Source organism: Pezoporus flaviventris, unplaced genomic scaffold, assembly GCF_033815535.1.
Source record: "Pezoporus flaviventris isolate CSIRO_AGI_PZ_B2104156 unplaced genomic scaffold, CSIRO_AGI_Pfla_v1 ptg000036l, whole genome shotgun sequence".
In the NCBI taxonomy this organism is placed as follows: Eukaryota; Metazoa; Chordata; class Aves; order Psittaciformes; family Psittacidae; genus Pezoporus; species Pezoporus flaviventris.
The window spans coordinates 22964759-22990307 of record NW_026892584.1 but is presented as its reverse complement, the minus strand read 5'-3'; the positions used below and the strand labels follow the sequence as shown (position 1 = coordinate 22990307).

At 36.6% G+C, this 25549-nt stretch overlaps 1 protein-coding gene across 4 annotated transcripts in view; it reads right to left on the bottom strand.

Moving 5' to 3' along the window:
* The window catches only part of NPAS3 (neuronal PAS domain protein 3), a 606010-nt gene that overhangs the window by 411021 nt on the left and 169440 nt on the right, over window positions 1–25549 (bottom strand). For 3 of the 4 annotated variants that reach the window (XM_061463492.1, XM_061463493.1, XM_061463495.1), the window contains one exon: window positions 7036–7280. In XM_061463492.1, coding sequence (XP_061319476.1) covers window positions 7036–7280 — 245 coding nt within the window. Of the gene's footprint in view, window positions 1–6872; window positions 6924–7035; window positions 7281–25549 lie in introns of all 4 variants that reach the window. The other variant, XM_061463496.1, reaches the window with a different exon arrangement.

Sequence of the window (25549 nt, the reverse complement as noted above, 5' to 3'; positions counted from 1 at the left end):
TTACTTTCCATTTATCTATGTTTGTTGAAAAAACATATCACCTTACTTTTATCCCTTTAGTGGAGGGATTTTTCCAGTATTTTGCCTACAACTGCTTTGAGGCTAAGACAGGTCAATACTGCAAACTTTGCACTGCAGAGTAGATGATGCTAAAAATTGTATCAGCCTAATATCAGAGGTGTCCTGATCCTTGTTTGAAGACAAACAATTTATTCAACAGTTCTGGAATATCTGAGAAACACTGCATGCAGAGATTCAGAATGATGATGCCCAAGAGTTTCAGAGTCTCTTGCTTGTACTATGGCGAGTAAGTTATCAAAGCGATACAGAACTGTGGCAACCACAGCAGAGCAATGCCAGTGGATGTTACTAAGATGTCAGGGGTTTCCCTGCTCTGTTGGGAAGATCTGCTTTTTTCAGCACATCTAAGAATTATACACTTTTGATTTTTAAGTACTTTTAAAGTTTGTTTCAGATACTAAAAAAAGATTTCTCATTTCCCCAATGAGACAGACACAGAGATAGCATTCATCATGTATGGGCATGACTCAAAACACAGAGCAGGCAGTTCCTGAAGCCTCACGCTTGGGACTCAGGCATTTGGATTCCTGCAGCAGAATGCTTTTGCAGGAGGAGCTTAAAGGAGAATGAGGGAGGAACAAATAAGATGACAAAACCCACAAGAAGGTATAATAAATCTGTTTAGATCAAGAAGGTATGATATAGAATCATACAATCAATTATGTTGGAAAAGACCTTTAAGATCGAGTCCCAACTGTAAACCTAAACCTAACACCGCCAAGTCCACCAAACTACGAACTCCCAACAGTCATATTCTCCCCAGGTGTTTGTACTGTGAATGACTCTGAATACATACGCTCCCAGAATACTGCCGTTGAACTATAAAGACCCTTAGAATGTATTCTTACCAGGAAAACAATTAAGAAACCTCTATCAAGCTCTCCTGCCTTTGCTGCACCAGTAGAGGTTTTACTATACATTACTGCTAATAAGCCTATAGCACTGCAGAATCCTTCTCATTTCTTATACATGTAAACCTATTCTTTCTTTAGTTGTCCTAATCCTGCCAGATTTTTCTTTAATTTTTCCTTAAGGCCTCTACTTGCCTTTTCACCTTCTGCACCTCAGAAATTCCAGTTTTTCTGAACTGCTATATATTTATTTCCGTTTTATTCCCAAAGTTTTATATAAATACATATTTTTTAAAAATTATTGATTTCACTTTCATTCTGGAAAAGAATGCAGTTTTACAATTTTCAGATGCATTGGAAATCAGCATTTCACAATTTTTCTTTAAGCACTCTAGTCAACTTTTATTCTAATTTTTCCATCAAAATATTCCTCACAATCAATTTCAGATATAAGGTTCACCATTAGGCAATTAGTCCCTCAAAAGCACTGAGTGTATTGGTAGGCACCCTCCTCCATTTAGAGATTGAAAGCAATCAGGTCATGATCACTTGTCACTAGGCAACCACCAACTCCAAGTCCAGTATTCAATTCATCTTATCTATCACAATGAGATTCAAACAGAGCTACCTCATTTTGGGTTCCATATCTTTCATACTAGAAAACCATCAATAATTCTCACAAAGAACATTAATGTTTTACCACTGACTCTGAAATTTCCATTCTCATTTCCTACATTCAAATAACACCTAATAATCTTTTTCTCTAACCTATGTGATAGCTTGATAAGTAAGTTGCCTACTCCTACAGTGCACTGCCCCTATGGCCACATAAACAGGTTTATAATGGATAGACATTATGTTTGCAATCAGTGATTGATATTGCTACACAGTCAGAGCACTTTATAGTGGCCTACACATAAACAGGAATCAGATTCTCCTAAGAAAAATGCCTGCAAGATAGGGAGAAATAAATTACAGAATTCTCAAGAGCACCACACCAAGTGAGATGGCGAGATTCAGAGACCTGTTTCATAGCAAGCAATACTGCCAACTGAGCTGCATTACACTGTTTTCTTCTGATTGACCTTTTCATGTCTAACAGTGAAAAATAATGTCTTAGGCCACAAACACTGAGGAAGAAAATAATTCGCATTTCTTTGCCCCTGTAGATTGTTTCCCCAAGACAGAATTGTGTGGTGGTTTGCTAGAGAAGGTGGGTCTTAGTAGAAGGCTTGAGTGATTTTGTTGGGAAAGGCTTGTACTATCACCTTGCATCTCCTGCTCAGAAGACAACACTCAGTTTAGAATATAAAAGGCTAACAAAAGGCAATGTTATGTAAAGGGTTTCCACAATGAGATAATTTAGAAAACAACCATTTCTCTCTTAAAAATGCATACATATCCAGCATAAAAATTATTAGAAAAAGGTATTTAAATTAATGAAAGTAATTCCACTTGACATTTTGGATAACAATTACCATGCTTTCCGATTATCATTATTGCTCATTTTCCTTTCCAGAGAATTAAAAGCGCTGGACTTATTTTGTCAACCTCAAGTTCCATAGTATGATAAGACATTAAGTCTGTTTTCAACCTATACTTACATACTTTGTTTATGTTAAGAATGGATCCTTTGAAAAACATGCCAGCTGTAAGGAAACAGGTATAATTTTGTTTTAACGTGTATTTTTTCTTCTTGTGATTATCAAATTTTTTTTAATTTATTCTTTTATTTCATTACCAAGGCAGAATTGAAGTAACATTGAAAGCTTAATTACAAGCAATGCATCAGTCATATTTAGTTGAATATGACTAAACAATTTGAACAATTTGGACAAGAAATTTCGGTTCACCTCAAACACTTCTAACAGCATCTGATTTCTTTTCATATGGATACATATTAACTCCAGAATATAGATTTGCAAAACTACCTAACAGCAGAACAAGCAACGCTAAAAGTAGAGATGGCTAAACTAGAGTGACATTCTTCACACAACCTACCCATCAGTCAGTACCATTTATTGAAGTCCTTTTCACTCCTCAGCTAGAATCTGTCATTCACTTCTCTTACAGCAGAAGTAAGATTATTTTACTTATGTAATGTAAAATGTAACAATTTGGCTTTAAAAAAAAAAAAAGTTAAAAAGCTCATGATAAACTCATTTATAACTCGAGATTGCAGCTAATCCTACAATTTCTTTTTTTCATTCAAGGAAAAATCATACTCAAAGTTGCTTTATGTATTCTGGTTTCCATATGTCAAGCCATTCAGCAAAGACCACCCAAAAAGGAAATACATGTTGTGACTTTACATAAGCCAAACACATTGAACACACCAAAGACCATCACAGTGCCTCACACTCCTCTCCCTTCCTCTCTTCACTTGAAAAAAAGGAAGAAAATATGGGTTGGTAAAAACATCTATGATTTAGTGGGAAAAGAACATAAAGAGATCATTGAACACTTTCAGCAACAGCTTGGGCTAATGAATATAAAGAAATTTGGAGTCAGTCATTTGAAGACAATACTCCAAAATATGAAGGTTCTTGTAAGAGTTTGATGTTGGAAAAGGACTACAGGGCCTGGCATGGATCAGGCAATCAGAAGGCACAGAAGGACTCAAGTACCTTGCTATGTGAAGTACTGCTTAGTGTCTGAACACACAGTATATACCATGAAAATACTACCATTCCCAGATCAGAATTTTCAGAAAACTCACTTTTGAGTGCAAAAAAGAATTGATCAGCAGCTCATTTACTGCTCTCCTCCAAACACACCTCTTAAACACTGTGAGTCAAAGACTTTTGGAGTAATGGAAACAGCAGAGGATCGTACTGTTATTCATGACAAATTGTATGCAGCATGCGAAGAATAGTAATTTTATTCCTACTGAGTATAAATAACTTTTGACTATTTTCTGCCACATGAAAATCATGACCTGGTCTTTAAGAACTGTAATCTTTAAACTCATCTGCTATAAGTTGCAGGTGTATTTGTTTACAAGGACTAATGCTTCCTGTGCACAGAAAGCCTTAGACAATATACCAAAAAAACTGACTGACATCTGCTGTATTAGAAATGGAAAATTTATCCATTTTTTAGCAAATGTCAAAACACTGGCTATTGCTTTAAAGATTAATAAAAGATATAATGGCTTCTAGATAGCCTCTAAATAAAGATTACTATGAATGGAGAAATGATTTACCAATAGTCACTACAATAAGATTTCTTTAAAGGTTACAATCATCAGTTATATAACTGAAACACTGCTGAGAATGCCTAGTCAGTTCTTGAATAATGCATGCTGTTCATTATAGATTTGATCTGTATTATAACAATACAGGTATTTCCAAAATAAAGGAGAAAGCTATCTGTTACTTTCCAATTGCTCAAGATATTTCCATTAAGTAACTGACTTTGAAAATATTATATAGAGTTACCTGACTGCTCATTTGCAAGAACAACTTGTAGTTATCATTACATAATGCGTATAAGAAAATAAACTCATCAGTCTTTACAGACTTTAAAGAAAAGCTGTGATAAATGCAGGGCAGAGTAAAGGACCTTCCATTTAAAATTATTAAAATGCTGTACAATACTGGGGGAGAGATTTAAAACCAAGCTTTGAAATTTAATTATTGCACAAGCAGACCAGCACATCTAGGGGAAGAGAGAGGAAAAAAAAGAAAAAGTAGTTGCCTACACAACCTAAGTACCTATCACATAATTTTTAAAATACCTTTAAGTCTATTCAGGAGATTGCTTGGGCACATACAAATATAATGTCTAGTGTTTTATGGTAGGATTATAAACCATACTTCACGTGAAGCTGCAAGCTATTTATGTGAGCTTGTTTATCTGTATGAACTTCTTCAAGGGCAGCAAAAAGCAACTTTAATAAATGGAAAGGAATTTCTTTTGAAGTAATTTCATGAATGTTTGATCAGAATGTGTTAACAAGTTTCTATGTAAGGAGATCTAGTGAAGTAATAAAATATACCTGTACTATTCAGTTAAACCTGCTTATGGGGAATTCTTATACAATGAAAAACTGTTTCATCAAGCATTATTTTGATATACTAACACATAAATAATACAATTCTACTTAGTATAAAGCTAAGTACTCAAACGGGGTAGAAAAAAAAAAAAGAGAAAGGATAAAAGAAAAAGCAAAAATCCTTCCCCAGCTCCTCCGTGCCCCTTCTGCCTGTAGGAGTAGGAACTATATCACCAGATGGGTGGAGGAGCAGGAATACTACATCAATTAGGGTGAAAAGACATTAAATGTTTATCTATCTTTTACATAGGAAGAAACATGTTAATCTAGGCAAGACTATTTATGTTGTCTAAGAATACATCTTTGTTCTCCCTTAAAACTCCTTTTTTCGTTAGAATCTTTACAGAAAAAGGAAGCTTCAGTATTCCAGTACATATTCCACAGGAGGATAATGAAAAACAGATCTCAGATACTCCAAGATCCAGAGATCTGCAGAGATCAGACTTCCCGCAATACAGGACAGCTTGTAGAAGCACTGTATGTCTGTTAGCTACAGGAATTGGGGGGAGAATTATTTATTTTAACAGACAGATCATAGATCGTACAGCAGAGTCCACTTTAGATCCACCTTGAAAAACTGGTTAATTGTCTGAGAATAAACTCTCATCCTGAAAAAAATGGGAAACATTTGCATATTATATCAGAAGCATGATAAACCATGCTATACTCATGCTCTTGATGATGTAATTATTACCTTTTTTTTCTCTCCATGAAAATTATATATGATGTGACAGATAATATAAATGAAATATATGAAATGACTCAAATATATCCAGCTACTAAATCATCAGCCCGAAAGTCCCTTGGTTTTTATCTTCCATGTCTATCTCCATCCACTGAAAACTGTAACTTTCCTTAACTAATATTGTTTCCTATATGGAAGAGCAAGTAAAAGTCCTTTGCAACATCAATAACAGTATCAATTCATTGGCAGCTGTGGGCTGATAAATAAGATTCTATTACCCCCCTCCTCCCTCCACCCTTAAAGGTGGCTTTTTCTTTTGCCTCATGCTATATTCAACCTAGTTAGCTTAGTGTAGGTTAAGAGCTTAAGATTCTTAACTTGTGGAAAAAAAAAATATGAAGAGCCAAATTCTCATATGCCTCTTCCCAGAATAAGTTTCCTCTAAGCTATGAGATCAGATCAGTAGCTAAAATAATACAGGGTAGTTTTTCAGTGCCATCAAAGCAAGGACAACCATAATTCCCAGGTTTTGGTAGCTTTGAGTTGCGTTAATGAACTTACTCCCTAATTTAAAATACTTATCAGACAGCAGGATCACACTCATCTGTGTAAGTAGAATAAGTAAAAAAATTACGAAAAGCCATCCAGTTTAGACAAGTCTTTGAAAACACTATTTAAGACCATTATCTTAGGATTATTTAGCCTCTAAAATAACTGATTCCTCTATTACTTGACTTTTGTGGCAACTCATGTCTAAAACACCGATTTTGCTGCCCAACTGCTTGTTTGAGCGAGAAAAGAGTGTTTAATATTGAAAACAGTCTATTTTGGCTGAAATGTTGATAGACGCCTATTGGCTCAAAAGTCAAAACAATGTCTATACATGTTACAAAAGGATAAATGAAATTCTACTCTCTAACCTGAAGATTTAAATATCTGGATGTGCTGCTCTCCAACTTCAGAAATACATGATTCTACCTTTAAGGTTTAGCCAGAGAATGAAGAGACTGCATCCTTATTAGTAACAAATAATGTCATGCTCCTCTCGAGCACATCCTTATATAAGATCCTAAACAATGCAATACAATAATTGCTAAATAGCTTTAAACAATTTACTGTCACCCAGCTTACAGCTGTAATAGTTACACCAATTGGTTCATTGTTAAATAAAAAAAAATAAATAAGAGGTTTATTTCACCTTCACATGGTGTCTTTCTCATGCAGACCTCAGATTTCCACATTTGTATCCCTTTAAAGGATTTGATATGCAGGGAAAGAAGAAAGGATTATGGTAAAAATTTCAATTTAGAGGTTACTAAAGGCTGCCATATTCAATACTATACAACATATTTACTCCATACCTTTTACTGATGTATTAGGTGGAGGTCCTTCCATTCTCAAGTTCCATGGAGGATCGCCTTGATTAGCAAAGTCCCGCATCTTCAGATAGCTAATTGTAAGTCGGATGATGGATGCCTTGTCAAGCTGGCTGGTAATTGCTGCAGGCAGCGGCAACAACTTTGCCAACTCATAGAATTCAAAATTCTCTTTTCCCCGGCGAGAGCGAGCAGCATCTCTGGACTTTTCCTTCCTCAGAGCTTGTAAACTGAAAGAAAATAAACACAGCAGGACATTCATCAATATTAGCATTCTGTCACATTTAACCTATTTGCTTTTTCACTGATGGTCTTCTATGCAAATTAGTACATTTTCAAAATGCTGTTGTGTATGGATGTGCAGACTTCAGGATCTATTTAATGGTACTCCAGTCTTTGAATGATTAAAACTGATGATAATATTTGATGATAATATTAAGTAACTACTCCTAACTCATTTCAGCCACTTTCTGCTTAGCCTGCCCTTCCTTTTTCTGCTGCAAGAAAAGATTCCCAAGAACGCTGTGTACATGTGGGGTTTAACTGCATAAATGCCATCACTTCTCCTAAGCCATTTTTGTCTGAATTTGTGCCAGATTATGACTCTTAGGAAAAGGAAGTTAGAAGCAGATCACTGAAATGTGTGCCACCTCTTGACAGGGGTTGAAGTGCAGCCAAGCTGACCAAAAGAGGTCTGAGCCACAAAAGTTTAAGTCTGGCATAATAACTTCTTGGGTTTTAAAACGCTGGTCTTTATCAGTTGTTCAGCTGCCCTTGCTGTGGGAACAGCAACCTTTGTCAGAGGGGTGAGCAAGCAGTTAATACTATTATGTGCTTCATATTTCTGACTATAACTCACTAATAGATTCATGTCAGACTGACAACTTTTTGGTCAGAAAGGACCTTCTGCTTTACACAGAGTAGGTGGAAATGCAAAGACATTCATTTAGTCCTGTTGCACCACTGTATCACTTGCCACAACCCATAAGCAACACCTAAAGGTAACTCTGATTTTACTCCTGCGCTATTTGTTCACTTGGTATAAAACTGCTGAATGCCACTGGGGTCTTTTCCTGGTCTTTCTCTAAAATTCAAAGGAAACTCAAGTTTCAGTTGATTTCAATATGTAATAATAGAGCTTTGCAAGGGAAAAGGGATTAACCTTTTTTTGCATGGTTTGGAGCAGAAATGTACAGTACGCTTCCCAAAAGATGAGGAGTTGATGTGTAGATAATACCAAGAACAGCTGCTGCCTCTTTGTTTCAACGAGAGGTTTAAACACTTTTTAAAATTTTTTAATTTTTTTTTAATCGAGTCAGAGCAGAGTGTTCACCTCAGGGTATGATAAGCTTGCCCATACCTCTGCCTTGGTACATAGAGGCTGGTGATGATGCTGGGTTGGTGTCTGCCAGACACCGTGTAAGGTGAGTAGAAACTGTTCTTGTCCCTCACGAAGACTCTTATCCTTCCTTTGCTTTGTTTATTTATTTATTTAATGAATCTACAACCACAATTCCATTAACTACTAACTGGCTTACAAAAGACCTAGAATTCAAAGAGTGTATAATGGAACAGCAAATACTTCTCTCAAGCTTTTACAGCTCTTCCTGAAACCCTAGATTTTATCAGCAAAATAATCATAATGGCCAGATCTACAAAAGCTCTCTGGCATATGAAGTAGGTCAGTAGTATTTAGGCACACAAATATAGTACCATGACTCCAAGACCTCTATTTACGTATCTTTCTAATTTGAAAATAATACAAAGGTTTCCTTATTTTAGTATTTTCAACCACCTGCATTTTCATGGCTGTCTCTGCCACCTCAGACTTGACAGAGCATATCAGCGGGGCTCTTAAGATGCAAATGAAATCCCTCCATCACACTTCCCTGAGAATCCTTATCAAATTATATTCCCTACATAATTCCACAACAAAAGAAATTGTATTTTAAAAAGCCTGGCTAAGAAATAGGGATGGTGAGATAAAGATATGGAAGGAAACAACATGCCCTTACCCACAGGATATACCCTCTACTGAATCCCACTTTCAAGCACATACTTGTCTTTAGGAACTCTATATAGACCACTAGCAGCTAGATTTGTAAGTTATATTTTAGGAGAAAAGTACCTGGAAAATAAGATTCCACAATGCTCATTGCAGATGCATCTCTGTCCAATTTCAAATTTAAAATATCTACCATCATAGATATATAAAAAGCCTCAAAAGGTCCATTAGCCAATAGAAGTATTTTATGTACATAGACACCTGAAAGCTACACTTCCATGAGGCATGAACTGTCAAATTAATTTCAGTGCAGCAAGATACCCTATATAATTTAAACACCCACAACAGTAACATAAAGGAAAGACAGGAAGGTGTCTCTGCCCAATTGCTCGAAGTGGAAGCTCATTTTTACGGCATAGGGAATGGCCTTTACTACTTGTCACCACACTTTTTTTTTTTCCAGAAACCAAGCCTGAGGACCTCATGTCCCCGAACCAAGTTTCAGGAACCCATAGGAGCTGAGATTCTAGATCTAATCTGAAAGTCTGCACTGAGAGGTTTACGTCTTCTTTCCAATGCACTTAACTATACCCCTATGCAAGAAAAAAAGAAAGTAAGAAATTGATTGGTGATAGACTATTCCTGAGCAATGTGAAAGACTGAATCAGCATTTTACAAAGTCCTGTATAGGGTTCAGGAGATTGCCAAAACTGTGTAATATACTGCAATGTAAGCTTCCATGATGCATTAATGGATCACTAAAAGTGTGCAATGGAAATCAGTTAAGCTGAAAAGTGAGTTTACCTCTGTCAGTAAACAGAATCATTTGAAAGCCAAATATATATATTAAAAAAAAAAAATAATCCCAAATTACAAGGGTTGGGGATCTGATATAAGAGATACAAAAACGAAACCTCTGAGGAACAGAATTATCAATAACATGTTTTTTTCTCCCAGCCATTTGGTATATTGTCATTTGTGGGAGCTTCATTGTGTGACTTGAGTCAAGGATTTTGTAACTTGTAGCACTCTTCTCTTGGCATCAGTACATTAAGCTAAATTTAGGAACAGTGTCTGACAAGATGTGCACGGAAGTCCTAATTTCTATTCTACATTAAATCCACTAAGGAAATACACTTGTAGTGTCGGACACTGCTGTTATGCTGATACAATGCATCCTTAATTTGGGAGCAGTGATTTCCTCAGCAGGATGCAGGAATTCATTAGATATGACCTAAACATCACTGTTAATCCTCTCTGGCACCTGTGATTCTGATAGGCAACATCAGCTTCCTCATCAAATGCTCTTAACAAAGCAAAGTGCTGGCACTGATAACCCCAAGAGGATGCTAGCAAAGAGGGGTGTGAAGCTAACAGAACACAACAGACACAGGAGCAAAACTCATCTTGGGTCTTGTCAGATGACTTTTGGATTAGAGGTGGTTCTTGGTCACACAAATGAATTTGCTGGAGTATCAAGTTGCAAAAACCTAGGCATACCCGCAGGCTCTCCTATTAATGAGAAAAATACAACTGTGGGAAGCGACACCCATGTTTATTAAATGAATTTCAAAAACATTCAGAAAGCACCATGACAGCAAGCACTGCACATTTAAGAGCTCTTACATGATAGAGAAGGTTCCCCAACAGACAAGCAAATCAACATATGCTATCCACTGTACCAACAAGAAAGCAACAGTGGGAAATATACCCAAAGGCATATGGCTCCCTCTTTGCCTTCGGTGGAGGAGCTAAAATATTTGGATCAGCGCACATCACAGTATGATATCAAAAGATGATGTCATCATACAATGGTGAAACTTTATGCATTCCCTTAAGAACATATTTCTCAAACAGTTTCCATATACAGAGTTCACTAAGAACTAAGAGGTTCCCAGCTGCTAGCTTCTTACAATTCTGAGATGCAGAACCATATAAACCAGATATTTAATGGCTAGAAAACTAACACTATTTTAGATAGTATGTTTGTAAATTATGTATTATTGTTCCTTTTAGGGCCTTTCCAGGTGGACTGATATAAAGGGGTTCTGGCTTTTACAGATAAAAGGGTACAATAAATACTACCATATAATTTTAAAATGATAAGCACAGCATTTCTGAAGTAGATTTTCTATTGAAGACACAGCAGATGCAGAAGACATGATAATATGGTGTTGCATAAAAGTTTTATTGGTACTCATAACTCACTTGTAATTTCATTGTGCTTGTGGTCATTCCAAACTTAACCTGCTTCATATTTTATGTCATAACATTTCAGATATTTTATATTCACAAGCATATATATGCATCCATATCTGTGTGCACACCCAGAACCTCCACATGTCTGACAGATCATCATCTGTCACTTTAAAGATAGGACAATCACAGTTCCTAATTTTTGCAGCATACCATGGCAATCAAACATGTTACAGCAGATCAACAGATGTGCTGACTTACATTAGCAAAGACTTTTTAGCGTTATCCATACCTCACTTCCATGTCTCAGCTTGGGTGGTAAAAATCAGTAAAATAATTTAACTCCAAGAGTTTGCATTTTGAATTAAAACAGGTGAACACTTGTGGTTACAAATAAATATTTCTGTCTTCAACTTAAAAATATAGCTCGGAAGCAGATATATTGCAGGCTTACCCACTTTTAGAAAGGCAGCTCACACTGCATTTCACCTACACCATTCCTTAAACCTAATGCAGGCAAGACCCCCTGGGTCAGGCTTCTCAGACTTGTCAGTCTCCCCCTGCTCAGCCCCACAGACCGGAAACAGTGAGGTTTCATAGCACCCTCATTGTACTTTTTATAAACAGAGATTGGACTGGGGGAAACGGCCATAAAACAAGGTTTCAGGGACAGACAGGCTGCTGAGCTCCAGATATAATAGCACCAGCCAAAGGACAGCTTGCCTGCAGTGTGCCTTCATACCTTTTGCTCTTTCTCATTAACTGCAAGCAGAGAAGTATGGCAAACTCACACAGGATGCACAGTTATTTTTGATAATTCTGTTGAAATCCCCCCTGATTTCAGGAGAAACTTTTTAAGTGCAACAGGATATCAGAACAGAGCACGTTTTCTTGTAATACTAAACAGCACTGTACTTGTTAATTTAGCTGTTATCGACCACTAGCGAATTTCTTAAGCCTGTAACAACAATACGGATTAGTAGCAGCAAAACCAGATACAGTACAAAAATAACACTCAACAGCATCTAATAATGTTTATAACAAGTTTTGCAGAGAATGAAACAATATGTGTCCGTATTTTTATATTAGTCTGGTCTTTTAAATTCAAGGAGCAAAAGGTCCACCCTAAACATTATTTAACTCCCCAAAGCCCATAGTCACAGATGTTATATCCATTTCACAGAAAAGAAATCAGATATATGGAAAAGATGTGCAATGTTAGAGCACACAGTGAATATGTTTCAAAAAAATGGACTGGAGCTAAGTGATCCAATCCCATCAATCCCCCAAAAGATACTTTTGATTACTTATGGCCTTCCATGTACACTCTTTTCCAACATAAATAGAAGAATTCTTACTTGCAACAGAGTTACTTAGCCACATGCTTGAGGGAAATCTTTTCTGGGGGCTTCAAGCTGACCAGTGCAAACAACATGGTCAACTAAACCCATTTATAATACATATGGATACATAGAAAAGGTCGCTCAATGCCTGGGCAATTCATTGAGGTAATGTCCAACTAGACCTATAAGTGGCCACCCATAGGCCTTGCTCTGGCCAATAAAAATGTGGTTTAATTTCACTGATCTCATGGGAAAATTATACTTAATTAGAAGTTCAAAGTTTTGCTTCCTCAAAATATTGAAATGACCCAATCATTTTGAATATTTTTTATTTTGCTTTTATGTGACTCTTCTTTTGCCTTAGTTTTATTGGTTAATAGCGACATCTCAAGACTAGCTCTCAATCCAAGTGGATATTCATCTGCATGGCACTGCACATTTTCACACTAAAAAAAAAGATTTAGGTTGGGGAAAAGATGGAAAGATGGAGGAAGTGAAGCTGAGTAACCTGCACTAACTACATACTTGCACATCCTGCAGTTGAAAAGTCCAGTCTAGCAAGTCAAGCATCACCACTGGTGATGATATTGGTGAGGTCTAAAGCCTCCATTGTCAAGGCTTCTTAGTACCATTCTGTTTTTCTAAACATTATGGTAGGGAACTCACAAATATGCATGAAACAGGATATTTTTTAGTAGATACAAGTACAAAAGAACGAAGAGAGAGGGCTAACATTCCTGTACACGTGAATCAAACGAAGAAAAAAATCCTAACTTCCTAAGACTAACTCAAGTAGTTCTGAAAAACTGACACTGAAAGTATTTTAATATATCTACCTTTAATTTTTACATCTTTGGGGATTTTTTTTCTTTTGAGACAACTTTTTGACTTGATGTTTTCTCTCTTTCTTTGCTTTTTTTTTTTTTTTTTTTACTGTCCTGTTCATAGACTTCCTTTTCACAGAGATTATTTCTGAACAAGAACTTCAAGACTAATAATAAATAGTTGTACTGTTTAAAAGAGAACAGTACTTTTGTGAGGGTAAAACCTCCAAAAAAAGAGTTATGGAGGAGAATCAAAAGCCACAATAAATTCTACCTTCTTCTTTCTTTTTTAAGTACATCTGAGAAGCGAGATGGCAGATTTTTATGGATTTATTCTACTTGTTTGCTTAGGAGATCCGAACATTGCTCAGTCTCACTATTTATCAATTAATCTAGCATGCAGCCTCAAAGGAAAAAGGTCGACCTGTATTAAAAATTCATCCATCAAAAATTCATCAAAGACTTCAGCATTTTAACCCATGAACCTTTGAACACCTGCATACTTGTCAGATCTGTGGTCATAGTTAACTGGAATCTATAGTTACCACAGTATCTATACTTGCTCTGACCTGAGCTGCATGAGGAGACTTTCAGGTTAAAGTGCAGGACATAACCTAGTGAGCCATACTGCTTCCTCAAACTGTTCTTTTCATCAGACCAGGCATATCTGACATCTAAGTTCAAAGTCTGTCAAATCAGACCCCTTCAATGAGCAAACACTTTTCAGGGGCATTCATTTTTGCCACACCACAAATATCACTGTTCTCATGGGGCAAAAGTTTGCCAAAAAGTACAAATGAAACCGTTATCTAACATTATCATCACTAAGACAGTCCTCAAAACGAAGCCATTTAATGCTGTCCAAGAAAAAGTAATATTTTTGGAAGAATTTCTTTAATGTGTGAAGAAAGCTTTATAGTATATGCTGGAAGTTAAAGCTGGAACCTTCAAGTTCAAGGTAAAAACTCTGCTGCTTAACTAATGCACTGCTCATAGCTGTCATCATTAATTTATGTTAGCCTCTGTAAACATCAAGAGTATAATAGGCCAATTTCACAACTAAATATAGATGCACATTTTGCCCTTATATAAATGGCAGATTGCTGCTGTAGATCATCACTGCAGCGACACGTCAGTAAAGATGCACTGTTTGATGGTCTGATGCTCACACAATATATAAAACCAGTTGTAATGGTTGTTTGGAAGCAAAGTGTAACATAGCAGCAAAATTTCATTTGTTCCACAAACTCAGGATATATTAAGCTTGGCTGACAAAGACTGTTTGATGTGCTAAATCAGTCTGACCTTCATTTTTGCTTTATATTTCTCATTTAACACATGAAATGACCATTATTTTTTCACTGTATAGGAAAACATCACAGAACTGGTTCTATTAAAAAGCCTCTTTTCCATGTAGATAGCAAAAAATACATTTTCTCAAATGTGCTTTAACAATTATTGTCAAAATAATGTGCAACTTATGAAAAAAAACCTATATCAACGCAAGCTTTTTATTATATCAGTGAGACTTGAGGTTGTTCTGTAGTTGTTGTTTGACAGATTTCTTTTATTTTCATTATGTAAACAGTTGGTATATGTTCAAACTAATCGTTAAATTGAATGTTTTATCACCAATAAGCACCTTTGTTGCAACATTCAAATAACAGGATTTACTTCCAAAGTGCGCGATTAAAACATAATAATAGGAACTTGGCAGGTTTTTAAGGATTACAAACTCACCACCCTACACAATCTCTTAAAAACTAATGTACACTTTGATTTAGCAACAATTAAGTGAGCTCTGATATGCAAGTTCAAACCCGAACTCTACAAACAAGAGCACTAGTGTTTTGATCTCTTTTTCTTCCTATGCTGAAGTAAGCAATTGCCAGCCTCATGATAATAAAGAAACTGCAGTTTTATCAAGTAATTTTGCAGCATGCAAAAAACCAGCACTTTACCTTGGAGCAACTTGTACATTTCACACCTTAAATTTCTATTTACCAAATCAGCTAATCACTTCACAATTGAACTTCTCAGAACAAAAAATTATCAATTAAAGTGGTTGAAACTCCTGCAAATTATCATTTAGGAATGAAGTAATTGCTTTCATCAGGGCAGAAAAGCCCGCCAGAACAGAAATGTCACTTCAGATTAGTGTTCTCACTCCTGAAGCTATGGATGACACAGCTGATATAAGACTAAATGCCAAGACCAATCAATTGCTTTTGTGGCTCTGTTCTGAGCTGCTGTAAAAGGGGCCATTTTCTAGGATCTACTCTTCATTATAGTAAATGCTATCTCCTTGGTAACATAATTCCATTTCTCATAAATTCCGTCTGAGAGCATTGTCCTAACAATGGATGTTGGTGGAAAAGAATGCTGTTGGTTTAATGCAAAGAAATTAAGTGTGAACGGCTGTCAAAGAACTATAGCTTGCTTGTTCTTAAACATAAATTGAAGTCTTTACATTAAAAATAGAATACTTTGGCAGAAATGAATGTTCTGAACAAGTATAATATATTGCATTTGGAAGTAGTGTGGTCTTGATTGAGAGTTTAGACTTCTTTTTTGTATACCTATGTTCTATCTATAGAAGGCACACTCGTCCCTAAAAGAGATTTGTCAGTTTAAGAGAGAATAGATAAACACTCCACTTGTTTCACAGCAGTGCAGTTAGAAAATGTGAAACTGTGGAAGAAAACATGGTCTCATTATCATATGACATGCTATTTGTTAGCAGACTCATCTGTGTATAAAAGCCTTCTTTGAACTCAGTCCTTACTGGAAATATCTGTATTTCAATTTGTATTGTTCAGCTTCCTAAAATACTAAGAATCTGAGTTATCGTCTCCAATTAAAAGGATATCTGAGAAGCTAATTTGGTGGAACAGCAGCAATTTCCTGCACTGCTCTCCTCATGACTGAAGTTTAGAAACAAATTCAAGATTACAGATTTCCATTCAAAACAGGATGAAAAGTATTCCTCCCTCAATGAGCATAAGCAATTCCAATTAACAACGACAAGAGTTATGTGACAGGAGAATACATTACTGAATATGTAAAGTAGTAATTTATTCAGCATTAAGATAAAAAGTGCAATTTTGCCGTAGTGTTTCTATGGGTAACCAAACAAACAGCACAGGTACGCTGTTGCTAGCTTGTGACTATAGATCTAAATGTTTGCAATCTCAGAAACATGAAAACCACCACCCATTATGTGACATGGGGAAAACAAGAGGACAAGAGAGATGTAACGTCACTGCATTTCACATCCACCTGCTTGAAGTAAACATAGTACTTTAAATTTCAAAGCCAACAGCTTCAGTCCAGGTTCTCCAAGTACTCCATCTCGTATACCATATTAAATACGCTATATAGCACATCGCAGTTTGAATGCAAGCTTTACACTTTGAGCTAAGTAGCAGTTACTATATAAATAAATCACTCTGAAATAAACAGAATCCAAATTTCTGATTATACCCCTTTTGTGAGTGTTGTACTTACGAAGGAACCCTTCAGATTAGGGGTTTTTGATCTGGTTCTGAATTAATATTTTAAAGAGTGAGTAAACAGCTGTGATTTTCCTCACCTATGTCAGAGCTATTGCAGACTTTTTTGCTGGAACATTTCTATTAGCTATGGGCTTTATTTCCCACAACATTTCTGGCATAAACAGTTACACAGTTAAAAAAAAAAAAAGATTTTTTTTTTATTTTTTAAAGCTGTGTCTGCACAAGCTAGTTTATCTATACCATGAAGTCTACTACTGCCAAAAGACCTAACCTCACAATGTTGTATTCAGACATCCCATGTTTGCTCTTTAGAGATGACCTAAATAGGGATTTTGTTAGAGTTGGCTGTGCTCTTTATAACTATCCGCTCCAATTTAGTTCCCAGAGCCAGGAAAAAAAGGCAAGAATTCCAACCTTTCTCCTTCACTGCTGCCACATAAATAATCTCTTGGTGGTGTGTTCTCAATTACTATAATACCAAGACCCATTCTGAAGAAAATAACGTGCTTTATCTCTTTACCTACTCTGACAATTATCATCCTCATCATCTCCTAATTCTCTCCTTCCCATCTAAACGTTATGCTTACAACGATGGATCTATGCTGAACATATACAAGTTCTAGTTTCAAGCCCTACCAATGGGAGCATTTACAAGACCTTTTGTAAAGAAGCACTGAAGAAATACAGGGTATACTGGCACTGCAATCCAAAGGAGCTACTGCAGTTTACAGAGACACAACTGAGCTGTCTTAAAACTGACGACACTGTAACTTCAACAGGACAGAAAATGAGCTTCATGGCCAATGTCAGCCCTAAGCTCTGCATTTTTTTTGCTGCCTGTGATAAAACCTGTGCTGATAGAGGTCATTCTGTCATTGATACTCACACTACCTTGTTTAAAACATACATCTAGCACATCTTTTTTTTTAAAAAAAGCAACAACAAAGAATGCAAAAACCAGTGCAGGTTGTTGTGCATTGACACCATGCAGGTGGTGCTGTCAATAAGTCTGTTGAATGCTCAAAACCAGGCAGTGCCTGCAAAACTTTTCTTTTGCCATTTTAGAAAGACCCTGCTGCCTGTGCAAGTCTCTAGAAGCTTACTGATAGATTTATGGAAGCTCATTTCTCCAGAAGCACAAGCTCCGCTCACCAAGGTCCAGCATTAGCTGTTGAACTGCTGCCTCAGTAGTGTATGAAAGACCTGCAAAGCTTGAACCCTGAGCAGAGTAGTGTAAACTAATTTCAGCAGAGAACAAGACAGCACGGTTTTCACAGGCAGGTGTCTCATTCACTGTACCACCAGTGAAATAACTTTTATTACTGCTTGCATATCCCAGGACAGGCTACAATCACCACTGACTTCCTGTGCAAAAACACTACACCAACTTTCTACTTAATCCTTTGGCACAAGTGGCAACTCTGCAACTGTCATGCAAACACTGGCAAAGGGCAGAAAAAGTTGGGAAAAAAAGTCTAGCAAGAAAACAGTAACTCATCAAACAGAATAAAATGTGCAATTTTTAGGCCACCTGGTTTTTTTGGAGGAATTAGGACACACATCCTTACTTCCTACTGCAAAATCTTACCATTAGTTTAGCAAGAGGGATCCCTTCCCCAGACTTTAAGCAGAATGGCAAGGCTACCCTATGAATGTGTTCCTACTGGCACACAACTAGCATTATAGTTTACAAATTAGCGAAAAAAGCCTCGCAAAGCAAAATATTATCATGCACAGTGTTCCACAAGTCTCTTCCTCAACTCTAATTACAAACGTTTAGGTTTTGCTTACCTTAAAAAATAACTCATAACAACAGACATCTCTCAGATTCAAACTAAATAATTTATGATCTTAAAATAGCTTCTTCAGATGTTATAAAATACATTAACAAGCCCCAGAAACCTAAGAAACTCACAAAAAATCTGTCCCCTTTCTCCCATTCCACCTTTCAATCCACTCATAATAAATGAGTAAAGAAAACCTACATAACAGTTAGAGCTTAGTCCCCAAAACAATCAGTTATACTTCACATTTTATTAAAAATAAAAAATTCAAAAAAATCCCTCTTACTGCATCACCCTGTTTCAGAGCATTACAGCAGCACTGTGTAAGTGTAACAGGTTGACAATTCATTCTACTTTCAGTTTGTTATAACCTTAAGAAATAACCTTTCATGCTGGTTTTCAGCTGTTCCCCAAAATGAATTTTTATGTGCACATAGATAAAAATTCATGGAACTACTTTTTAGTTATGTTTATGACTGTGTGGATTTTAGGTGCTTAACACAAAGACTTACAGGTCATATGAAAAAGACATGATACTGTCAGCAGTTTTGACACAGTGGGATAAAAATGAAACCCACATTGATTGCAGAAAGAGCTTCTTCCTTGTTCCATTTACAGATACCTGTACTGGCCACATACGTTATCAGGCTCATTGTTTCCTGAAATGCCAAGAAGAGTCTACTGTCAGAGGTTATGCGCTCAACCCAGACCATGAAATAAATGCCTCACACAGTGGTGGTAATTGCTGTGCTAGAGCTATGTCCCCACATATTTTAGTTTTCAGGCACTTGTAGAGACCCAAGATCTAATTTCTAAATGAGATTTTCAGATTTGGTATAGCCAAAACCAATTCTCCTCAGACCAGTTTTATTAGTCAGAGAAGACCTGATACTAAAAGCATTTTTTGTCAGAAGTAGTGACATGGCTAAAACCTTTCCTTAAAACACATGCATAATCAATTACAATCCTAAAACTGTAAAAAAAAAAAAAACAAAAAACAAAAAACAAACAAAACCAAAACAAACAATCGAAGTTTTAACAGTTGAAACATAAATCTTATGTCCTAAGCAATACTTACCAACTTCAGTAATACTCAATTGCAAGCAAGAGTAGCAATATCCTACATCCATCAAACTGCATATATTGAAGGCATTAAAATTATCAGTGCTCTGAACTACTGCTCAACAGCTGCTCAGGATACACCTCCACCAAGTAGTAAAGCTCCTTGGAAACAGCTCCTTGGAAAAACACTTCCTCAGAAAGGGGCAACCAGACTCAGAGCTCAAGAAATACGAATGACAGCAAATAACAAGAAAAAGCAAAATCTGAAAAGCTCCTTGCCTCTAGTAGCCTCTTAATAACTCAGCAGGTAAAGCACCTTCCTGCAAAGTCTTACAGGTCTGGATCAGAAAGGAACATTAGTATTATCTAGGAACTATCTTCATCATGAGGCAGGCCACATTACCCAGTAATTATGCTTTTTTTTGCAAAAGTATCAACCCTAATCTGGGAATTCCAAGAAGTAAAGAATTTCTACGGCTAAGCAGCTGCAATGTTTAAATTAGCCTCACCATTAACATTTTGTGTTTTATTTCCAGTTTCGACTTTGCTGAATTCAGCTTTCAGTCACTGAATCTTGCAATTCCTTTGTCCACTAAACAAAAGAAACTCCAAATATCTGCTGTCTTCTTCCTGTCTATGTAATTACAAGCCATGATCAAGCCACCCTTTTAACCTTCCCATTGACAAGACACTTGATTGACTAAAGAAACTCAGTCATTGTATGTTTTCCAGTCTTCATTTTTGCAGTCTTTTTATTCTGACAAAAAACAAAAAAGATTCAACACTGAACCTAATAGCAATCTTCAGTAGGTAGTAATTCTCTGTTTTTAATATTCCAATTGATGTATTTAAAGATTATTTTAGTCCATACCTGAAATGGCATTATATTGGGCTACAGTGCTCAGCTACTCATAAGAAAAATTAAGTCTTTCAATTTGGAGTTCACAGGACAGAGGCAATAGGATCTAACTATGAACAATAACATCAGTTCTGTTTCTTCCTGTGTGCTATTCCTGGCCAGTGACGATATTTATGTTTCAGAAATGGAAACAGATCTGGTAAGTTCCATAGGTTACAGAAAATACAAAATGAGAAAAAAAAAAAAAAACATTAATTCATTAATGCCAGAAACATATATTCTCAGATATAACCTCTGTAAAATTATCTAAATCTAATCTGGACAGATTCTCTATGATAATTTCTTCATTTTCTATCTGAGGGCTGAAGTAATGACTTGCTCTGAAGACAAGCAGGCAAGAGTTTCTTTTACACCATCTCAGAATTTCTGGTGTAAAATGGCAAAACTCAGAAACAAGCAGAAACATCCTTGTTTCTCAGCACAACACATGCATTTATTATTCTTCTGTTTTCCAAATAAACTGAAATTCCTCAGAAAGACTCCCATGTTTCCCTGCATGGGACACTTGGATTGACTGGACTGTCATCTGTTCAGAACTGTTCCATGAATAATAACAACAGCAAATGAAAGAAAGACACAGACAGACTGAGAGACAGAAAGCAAGAAAGAATGAATGAACAAAAGAAAAAGAAAGAAAGATTAAGACAACTTTATTCCCTCCATATTCAGCAACAGTATGATGCTTTAAAATTATTCCATTTTTAAACTCATCTGATTTGGACCAGCATTTCTAACCTTCTGGCCATCTTACGTAGCGCTCTGACCACTACAGCATCATGAGGCTGACCTGTGAAATGGAACAGCTATGGAGACTATTTAAGAGTACCAGTGTGAATCGCTGAGAGCAAACAACAGATTTGCCATAGATGAGCTGGTGGCAGAATATTATTACTCCTAAAAGGCTGCTGAAACCTTTCAGATTGCTATTAGTGATTAGTGATCAAACCAGTACTGTTGCTCAACATGGACAGTACACCCAGGCCTCAAAACCCACCAGTAATGGTGTTGTTCATGTTCTCCATTTCAAGTCATTTCCTAAGTACAGGATTTTTCATCTACCTGGACACATACACTAAGTGAGCCTCTGTCATAAAATGTTTCTGTGACCATGGTTTTCATAATAAATTCTTGAGGTAATCCTCAAAAGCTATCATTCACACAAATGTTCAAAACATACAGAACAATTAAGGTGGGGTTTTCAAAATAACACAGTGCTGACATAATCCTGCTCCTAGTGAAAAGATGCCCTGGAAGTTGTGTCTGAAAATACTGCCTTACTCTATGTAAAACCTGTCATCACAGGGATAACCTTAGCCAGGTAAACCAAAAATACTTTGGCATCAAGAGGAAATAAAACCAATACAAACCCGTAAATACCACATGTTAATCTTGAATTTATCTGCTGATAGATCCTCAAGCTCATCAGAAGGGGAAGGAGGTGCAATGACTGCTAGACTGCTAGTAATACATCCTGAGTGATGCTTAAAACTAGCAATTGTATTAGGTCTGTAGGTGGGGGGCTAGCTACAGAAAAGAAAGAAGAAAGAACCATCACAAAGAGCTATTATACCTGACGGGCTGTACACAAGACAGATGAAATGTGAGTTTCAGTATTCAAAATAGAAAGGATACAATCATATGTCTGGTTAACTTACAGGAAATAGTTCCAGAGACAATTTTATACTAACTACAGTGATTTGAGCAATTTTTAAAAATAATACCAGCCAATTTCTCTCCATTATACTCTGCTGGCAGAAAATAAAACATTTTTCTTTTAAATGATTGCCTCTGGTTTTGTTAAATCATGCAGCCTGTCAACATGTGGTCACCAGTTTTACATGATCTTTCTGCCTCTCTGGAAAAGAGCAAATTTTCAGCCTGATCTGTGATATAAATACATAATCTGGCACCAGTTAAAGTTGTTGCTATTACTACAAAATAGACAGGTAAACAACCGTAATGTTGTAATATGAAAAAACTTCTAAGTCAAAACGATACATTTTGAATTAAGAAATGACAGGGTTTTCACTTTTCTTAAATGCTGCTCCTGGCAACTCCTACAACTGAAGAATTAAGAGCAGGAAAAAGAAAATATATATACAAAAATAGAGTCTAATTCTGTCACCAGATGTGCCTGTCCAACACCATTGATTTCAATGGATGACACGGACCCTTAGTGTTAAGTGATTTCATAAGAGTAAATATTTGAAAAACAAAATGAGAAAAAATGGTGGAATCCTCCTTTTGGTACACAGTTGTTTCAGCAAGCTCACAGCAGCTGAACAAATTAAAGCTCCAACCTTTTACTGTCAAGTGGGAATCATGTACTAATAATCCTATAACTGTCTGATTGGAATATGTGCTCATCTCAACAATGTGACTGAATGTCTGGAAAAAAGTGAATGGAGAATAAAAGGCCAGAAAGACAAAACACATTAAATTTTACTTTAATAAACTTATATTGAATTAACCTTTATGAGACACTTTGTTTTTACTCAGAGAATTTGCCTATTTAGTACTCTTTTTAGACCAGAGTTTTCAGGTTTGCTGTCTTTTTCTAAACTCTTTCGTATACAGGATATAAAATACCTCACATATCTTTTCATCTCTACTTAGAGATGAAATACGAGATATGCAGAGTCAATCTTTATAATTAAATCGTGACTGTTGACAGCAGCAGTTGCTGTAATTTCAGCTTATACAGCTATTATTTGTATTCTTAGGAATGACTACTTCAAAAACATGATGGGAAAAATCGTGCTCTTAAGAGCAAGGGAGAAAAAGCTGCTAAAGCATTCTCACAATGCAGGACTCATGTATCTTTGTGATGCTTAATGCCTTGCAGGCACTTGAGGACTTCACTGAGCAACAGGGTTTACTACACCTCTAATAAGGTGCAAATGCCAATTCCCAAACTGCTAGCCAACTGAATGATACTGCTGACATGACAAAACAGGATCTTGACTATTGTGCTTATATAATGTGTGGCAGGGGCTACTGAAGATAAACCCACATGTACCCATCCTCCAGTTTGTGACTGTCTCCCATGGAGAAATGAGACGACAGGAGTCTCACAATTGTCTCCAGCATCCCTGAAAAATGAAAGCAACAAAGAGCCTAAAGCTAGTGCTAGAATTCTGGCCAAGAAGAAGAAACCTTTCCTACTGTGTAGTTTTTAACCGAAATGCCAAAACCACTAAACAGCTTTAGAGCCTTTTATTAAAAGCACAAAGGAAGGTATTAGTCTGATACTCAAAAAGAATAAACATTAGGAAGAGATTTAGACTGTAAAAACTAGTGTCTCTCTGACAGTAACAACAAGAAGTTAAATCATGGTAGAAGTTTCATTTTCAGGGTATTTCAAGATTTGTTTAGACCTACAGCCTTCAAAAACTAAGAATTTGTGTGCTTATTTTAAAAGTCTTATTTAAAATATTTTACGAGTTCAGTTTACATTAAAATCTCAAATAAAATAGCATGGATGCTTTGTGTGGCCATCTGCTACTCTCATCAAGTGTCTGTAGTGACGAAAATGAGGATTCTAGTAGTTTTACTGTGGAGATAATTGAAGCCTTTCTAAGAATAATTTCTATTCAGTTCTTTAGAGCCAAATTTTGCCCTTGGATCTGCACTTTATCGTGTAATATTGGAACATGGTTCTTGTTTGAGCAGTTAATATCAGCCTCTGAGTATAAAACATGAGCTACTAGCATTCTTTCATCCTTTTGCAAAGATGATATGATCTGTATTACATATTTTGGCAGATGCTTTTGGGGCATGCTGAGTGTGCTTATGTATTTAAATTATACAAATAATGCCAATATCAGAGGCTGATTGTCAGTGATCCGAGTTTCTAATTTCAGCCCTACCACTAATTTCCAGTATAATCAAGAGCACAACACTAACTTGACCCACAGACTCACAATATTAGCCTGCCAGAAAAACTGTTCTGAGGTTTAGCTTACATAATACAGTTTCAAATCCCCAGAGATCCCAAACTTGCAAACTGTATTCATAAAAGTTATCCGTTAATTTCAATGAGATTATAGAGGGATCTCTTGAATAAATCATAATTTACGATTCAGCCCCATGCAAGCAAGTCCAGCCTGTGAGTTAGGTGACACTGTGCTCTGCTGTATCTAAACTGCAGTCCTGAGAATTTATCTATAAAGATGTTGAGCAGAAGATGTAATCCCTGTACCACATACTTTTAAAACCTAAGTACTTGAATCAGCCTCATTGCTATGGGATGCTGCTCCCACTGCTTTTACTGCAGCTGCTGAAGCAATGCTCATACGAGCTGGGAACGTTCCAAAAAGCTGCTTTCCTTTCTTCGCCATGAGTGCTTATCAGCTTTCTGACTGGCCCTGTATCACAGCACATCATACCATATCATGACACAGAAAACAGTTGCCATTCAGCTTGTCTCAGTAAGTCTGAGGAAAGCTGAGGTGACCTGGTCTTAAGGAGCATTTCCTCAAGGATGTTCTCCTTCCCCCAACATAGATAAAATAGCCAGAAAAAAACAACCAACCAACCAACCAACCAACCAACAAGGGGGGGGGGGGGGGAGCAGAGATGGGGGAGTGGGAAAAAAATAAATATGAGAAAAGAAAGTGCATTGAGCTTCCCTGTTGGAGACTGAAAGACAAATGTGGGGTTAGCCCTGGTACCCACACATCACCATAAGCCAACTGGAAATTGGTGCACAGTGAGCTCCCTGTCAGACTCGGACTCCAGGATGCACACATACATTAGGAATGAGGCATGGAAGTATATTAGCTATACCTCTATTAGTTAGTGAATTCTCCATACAACACTCAGGGGCAGGTGTGGGTGGTGTAGATATAA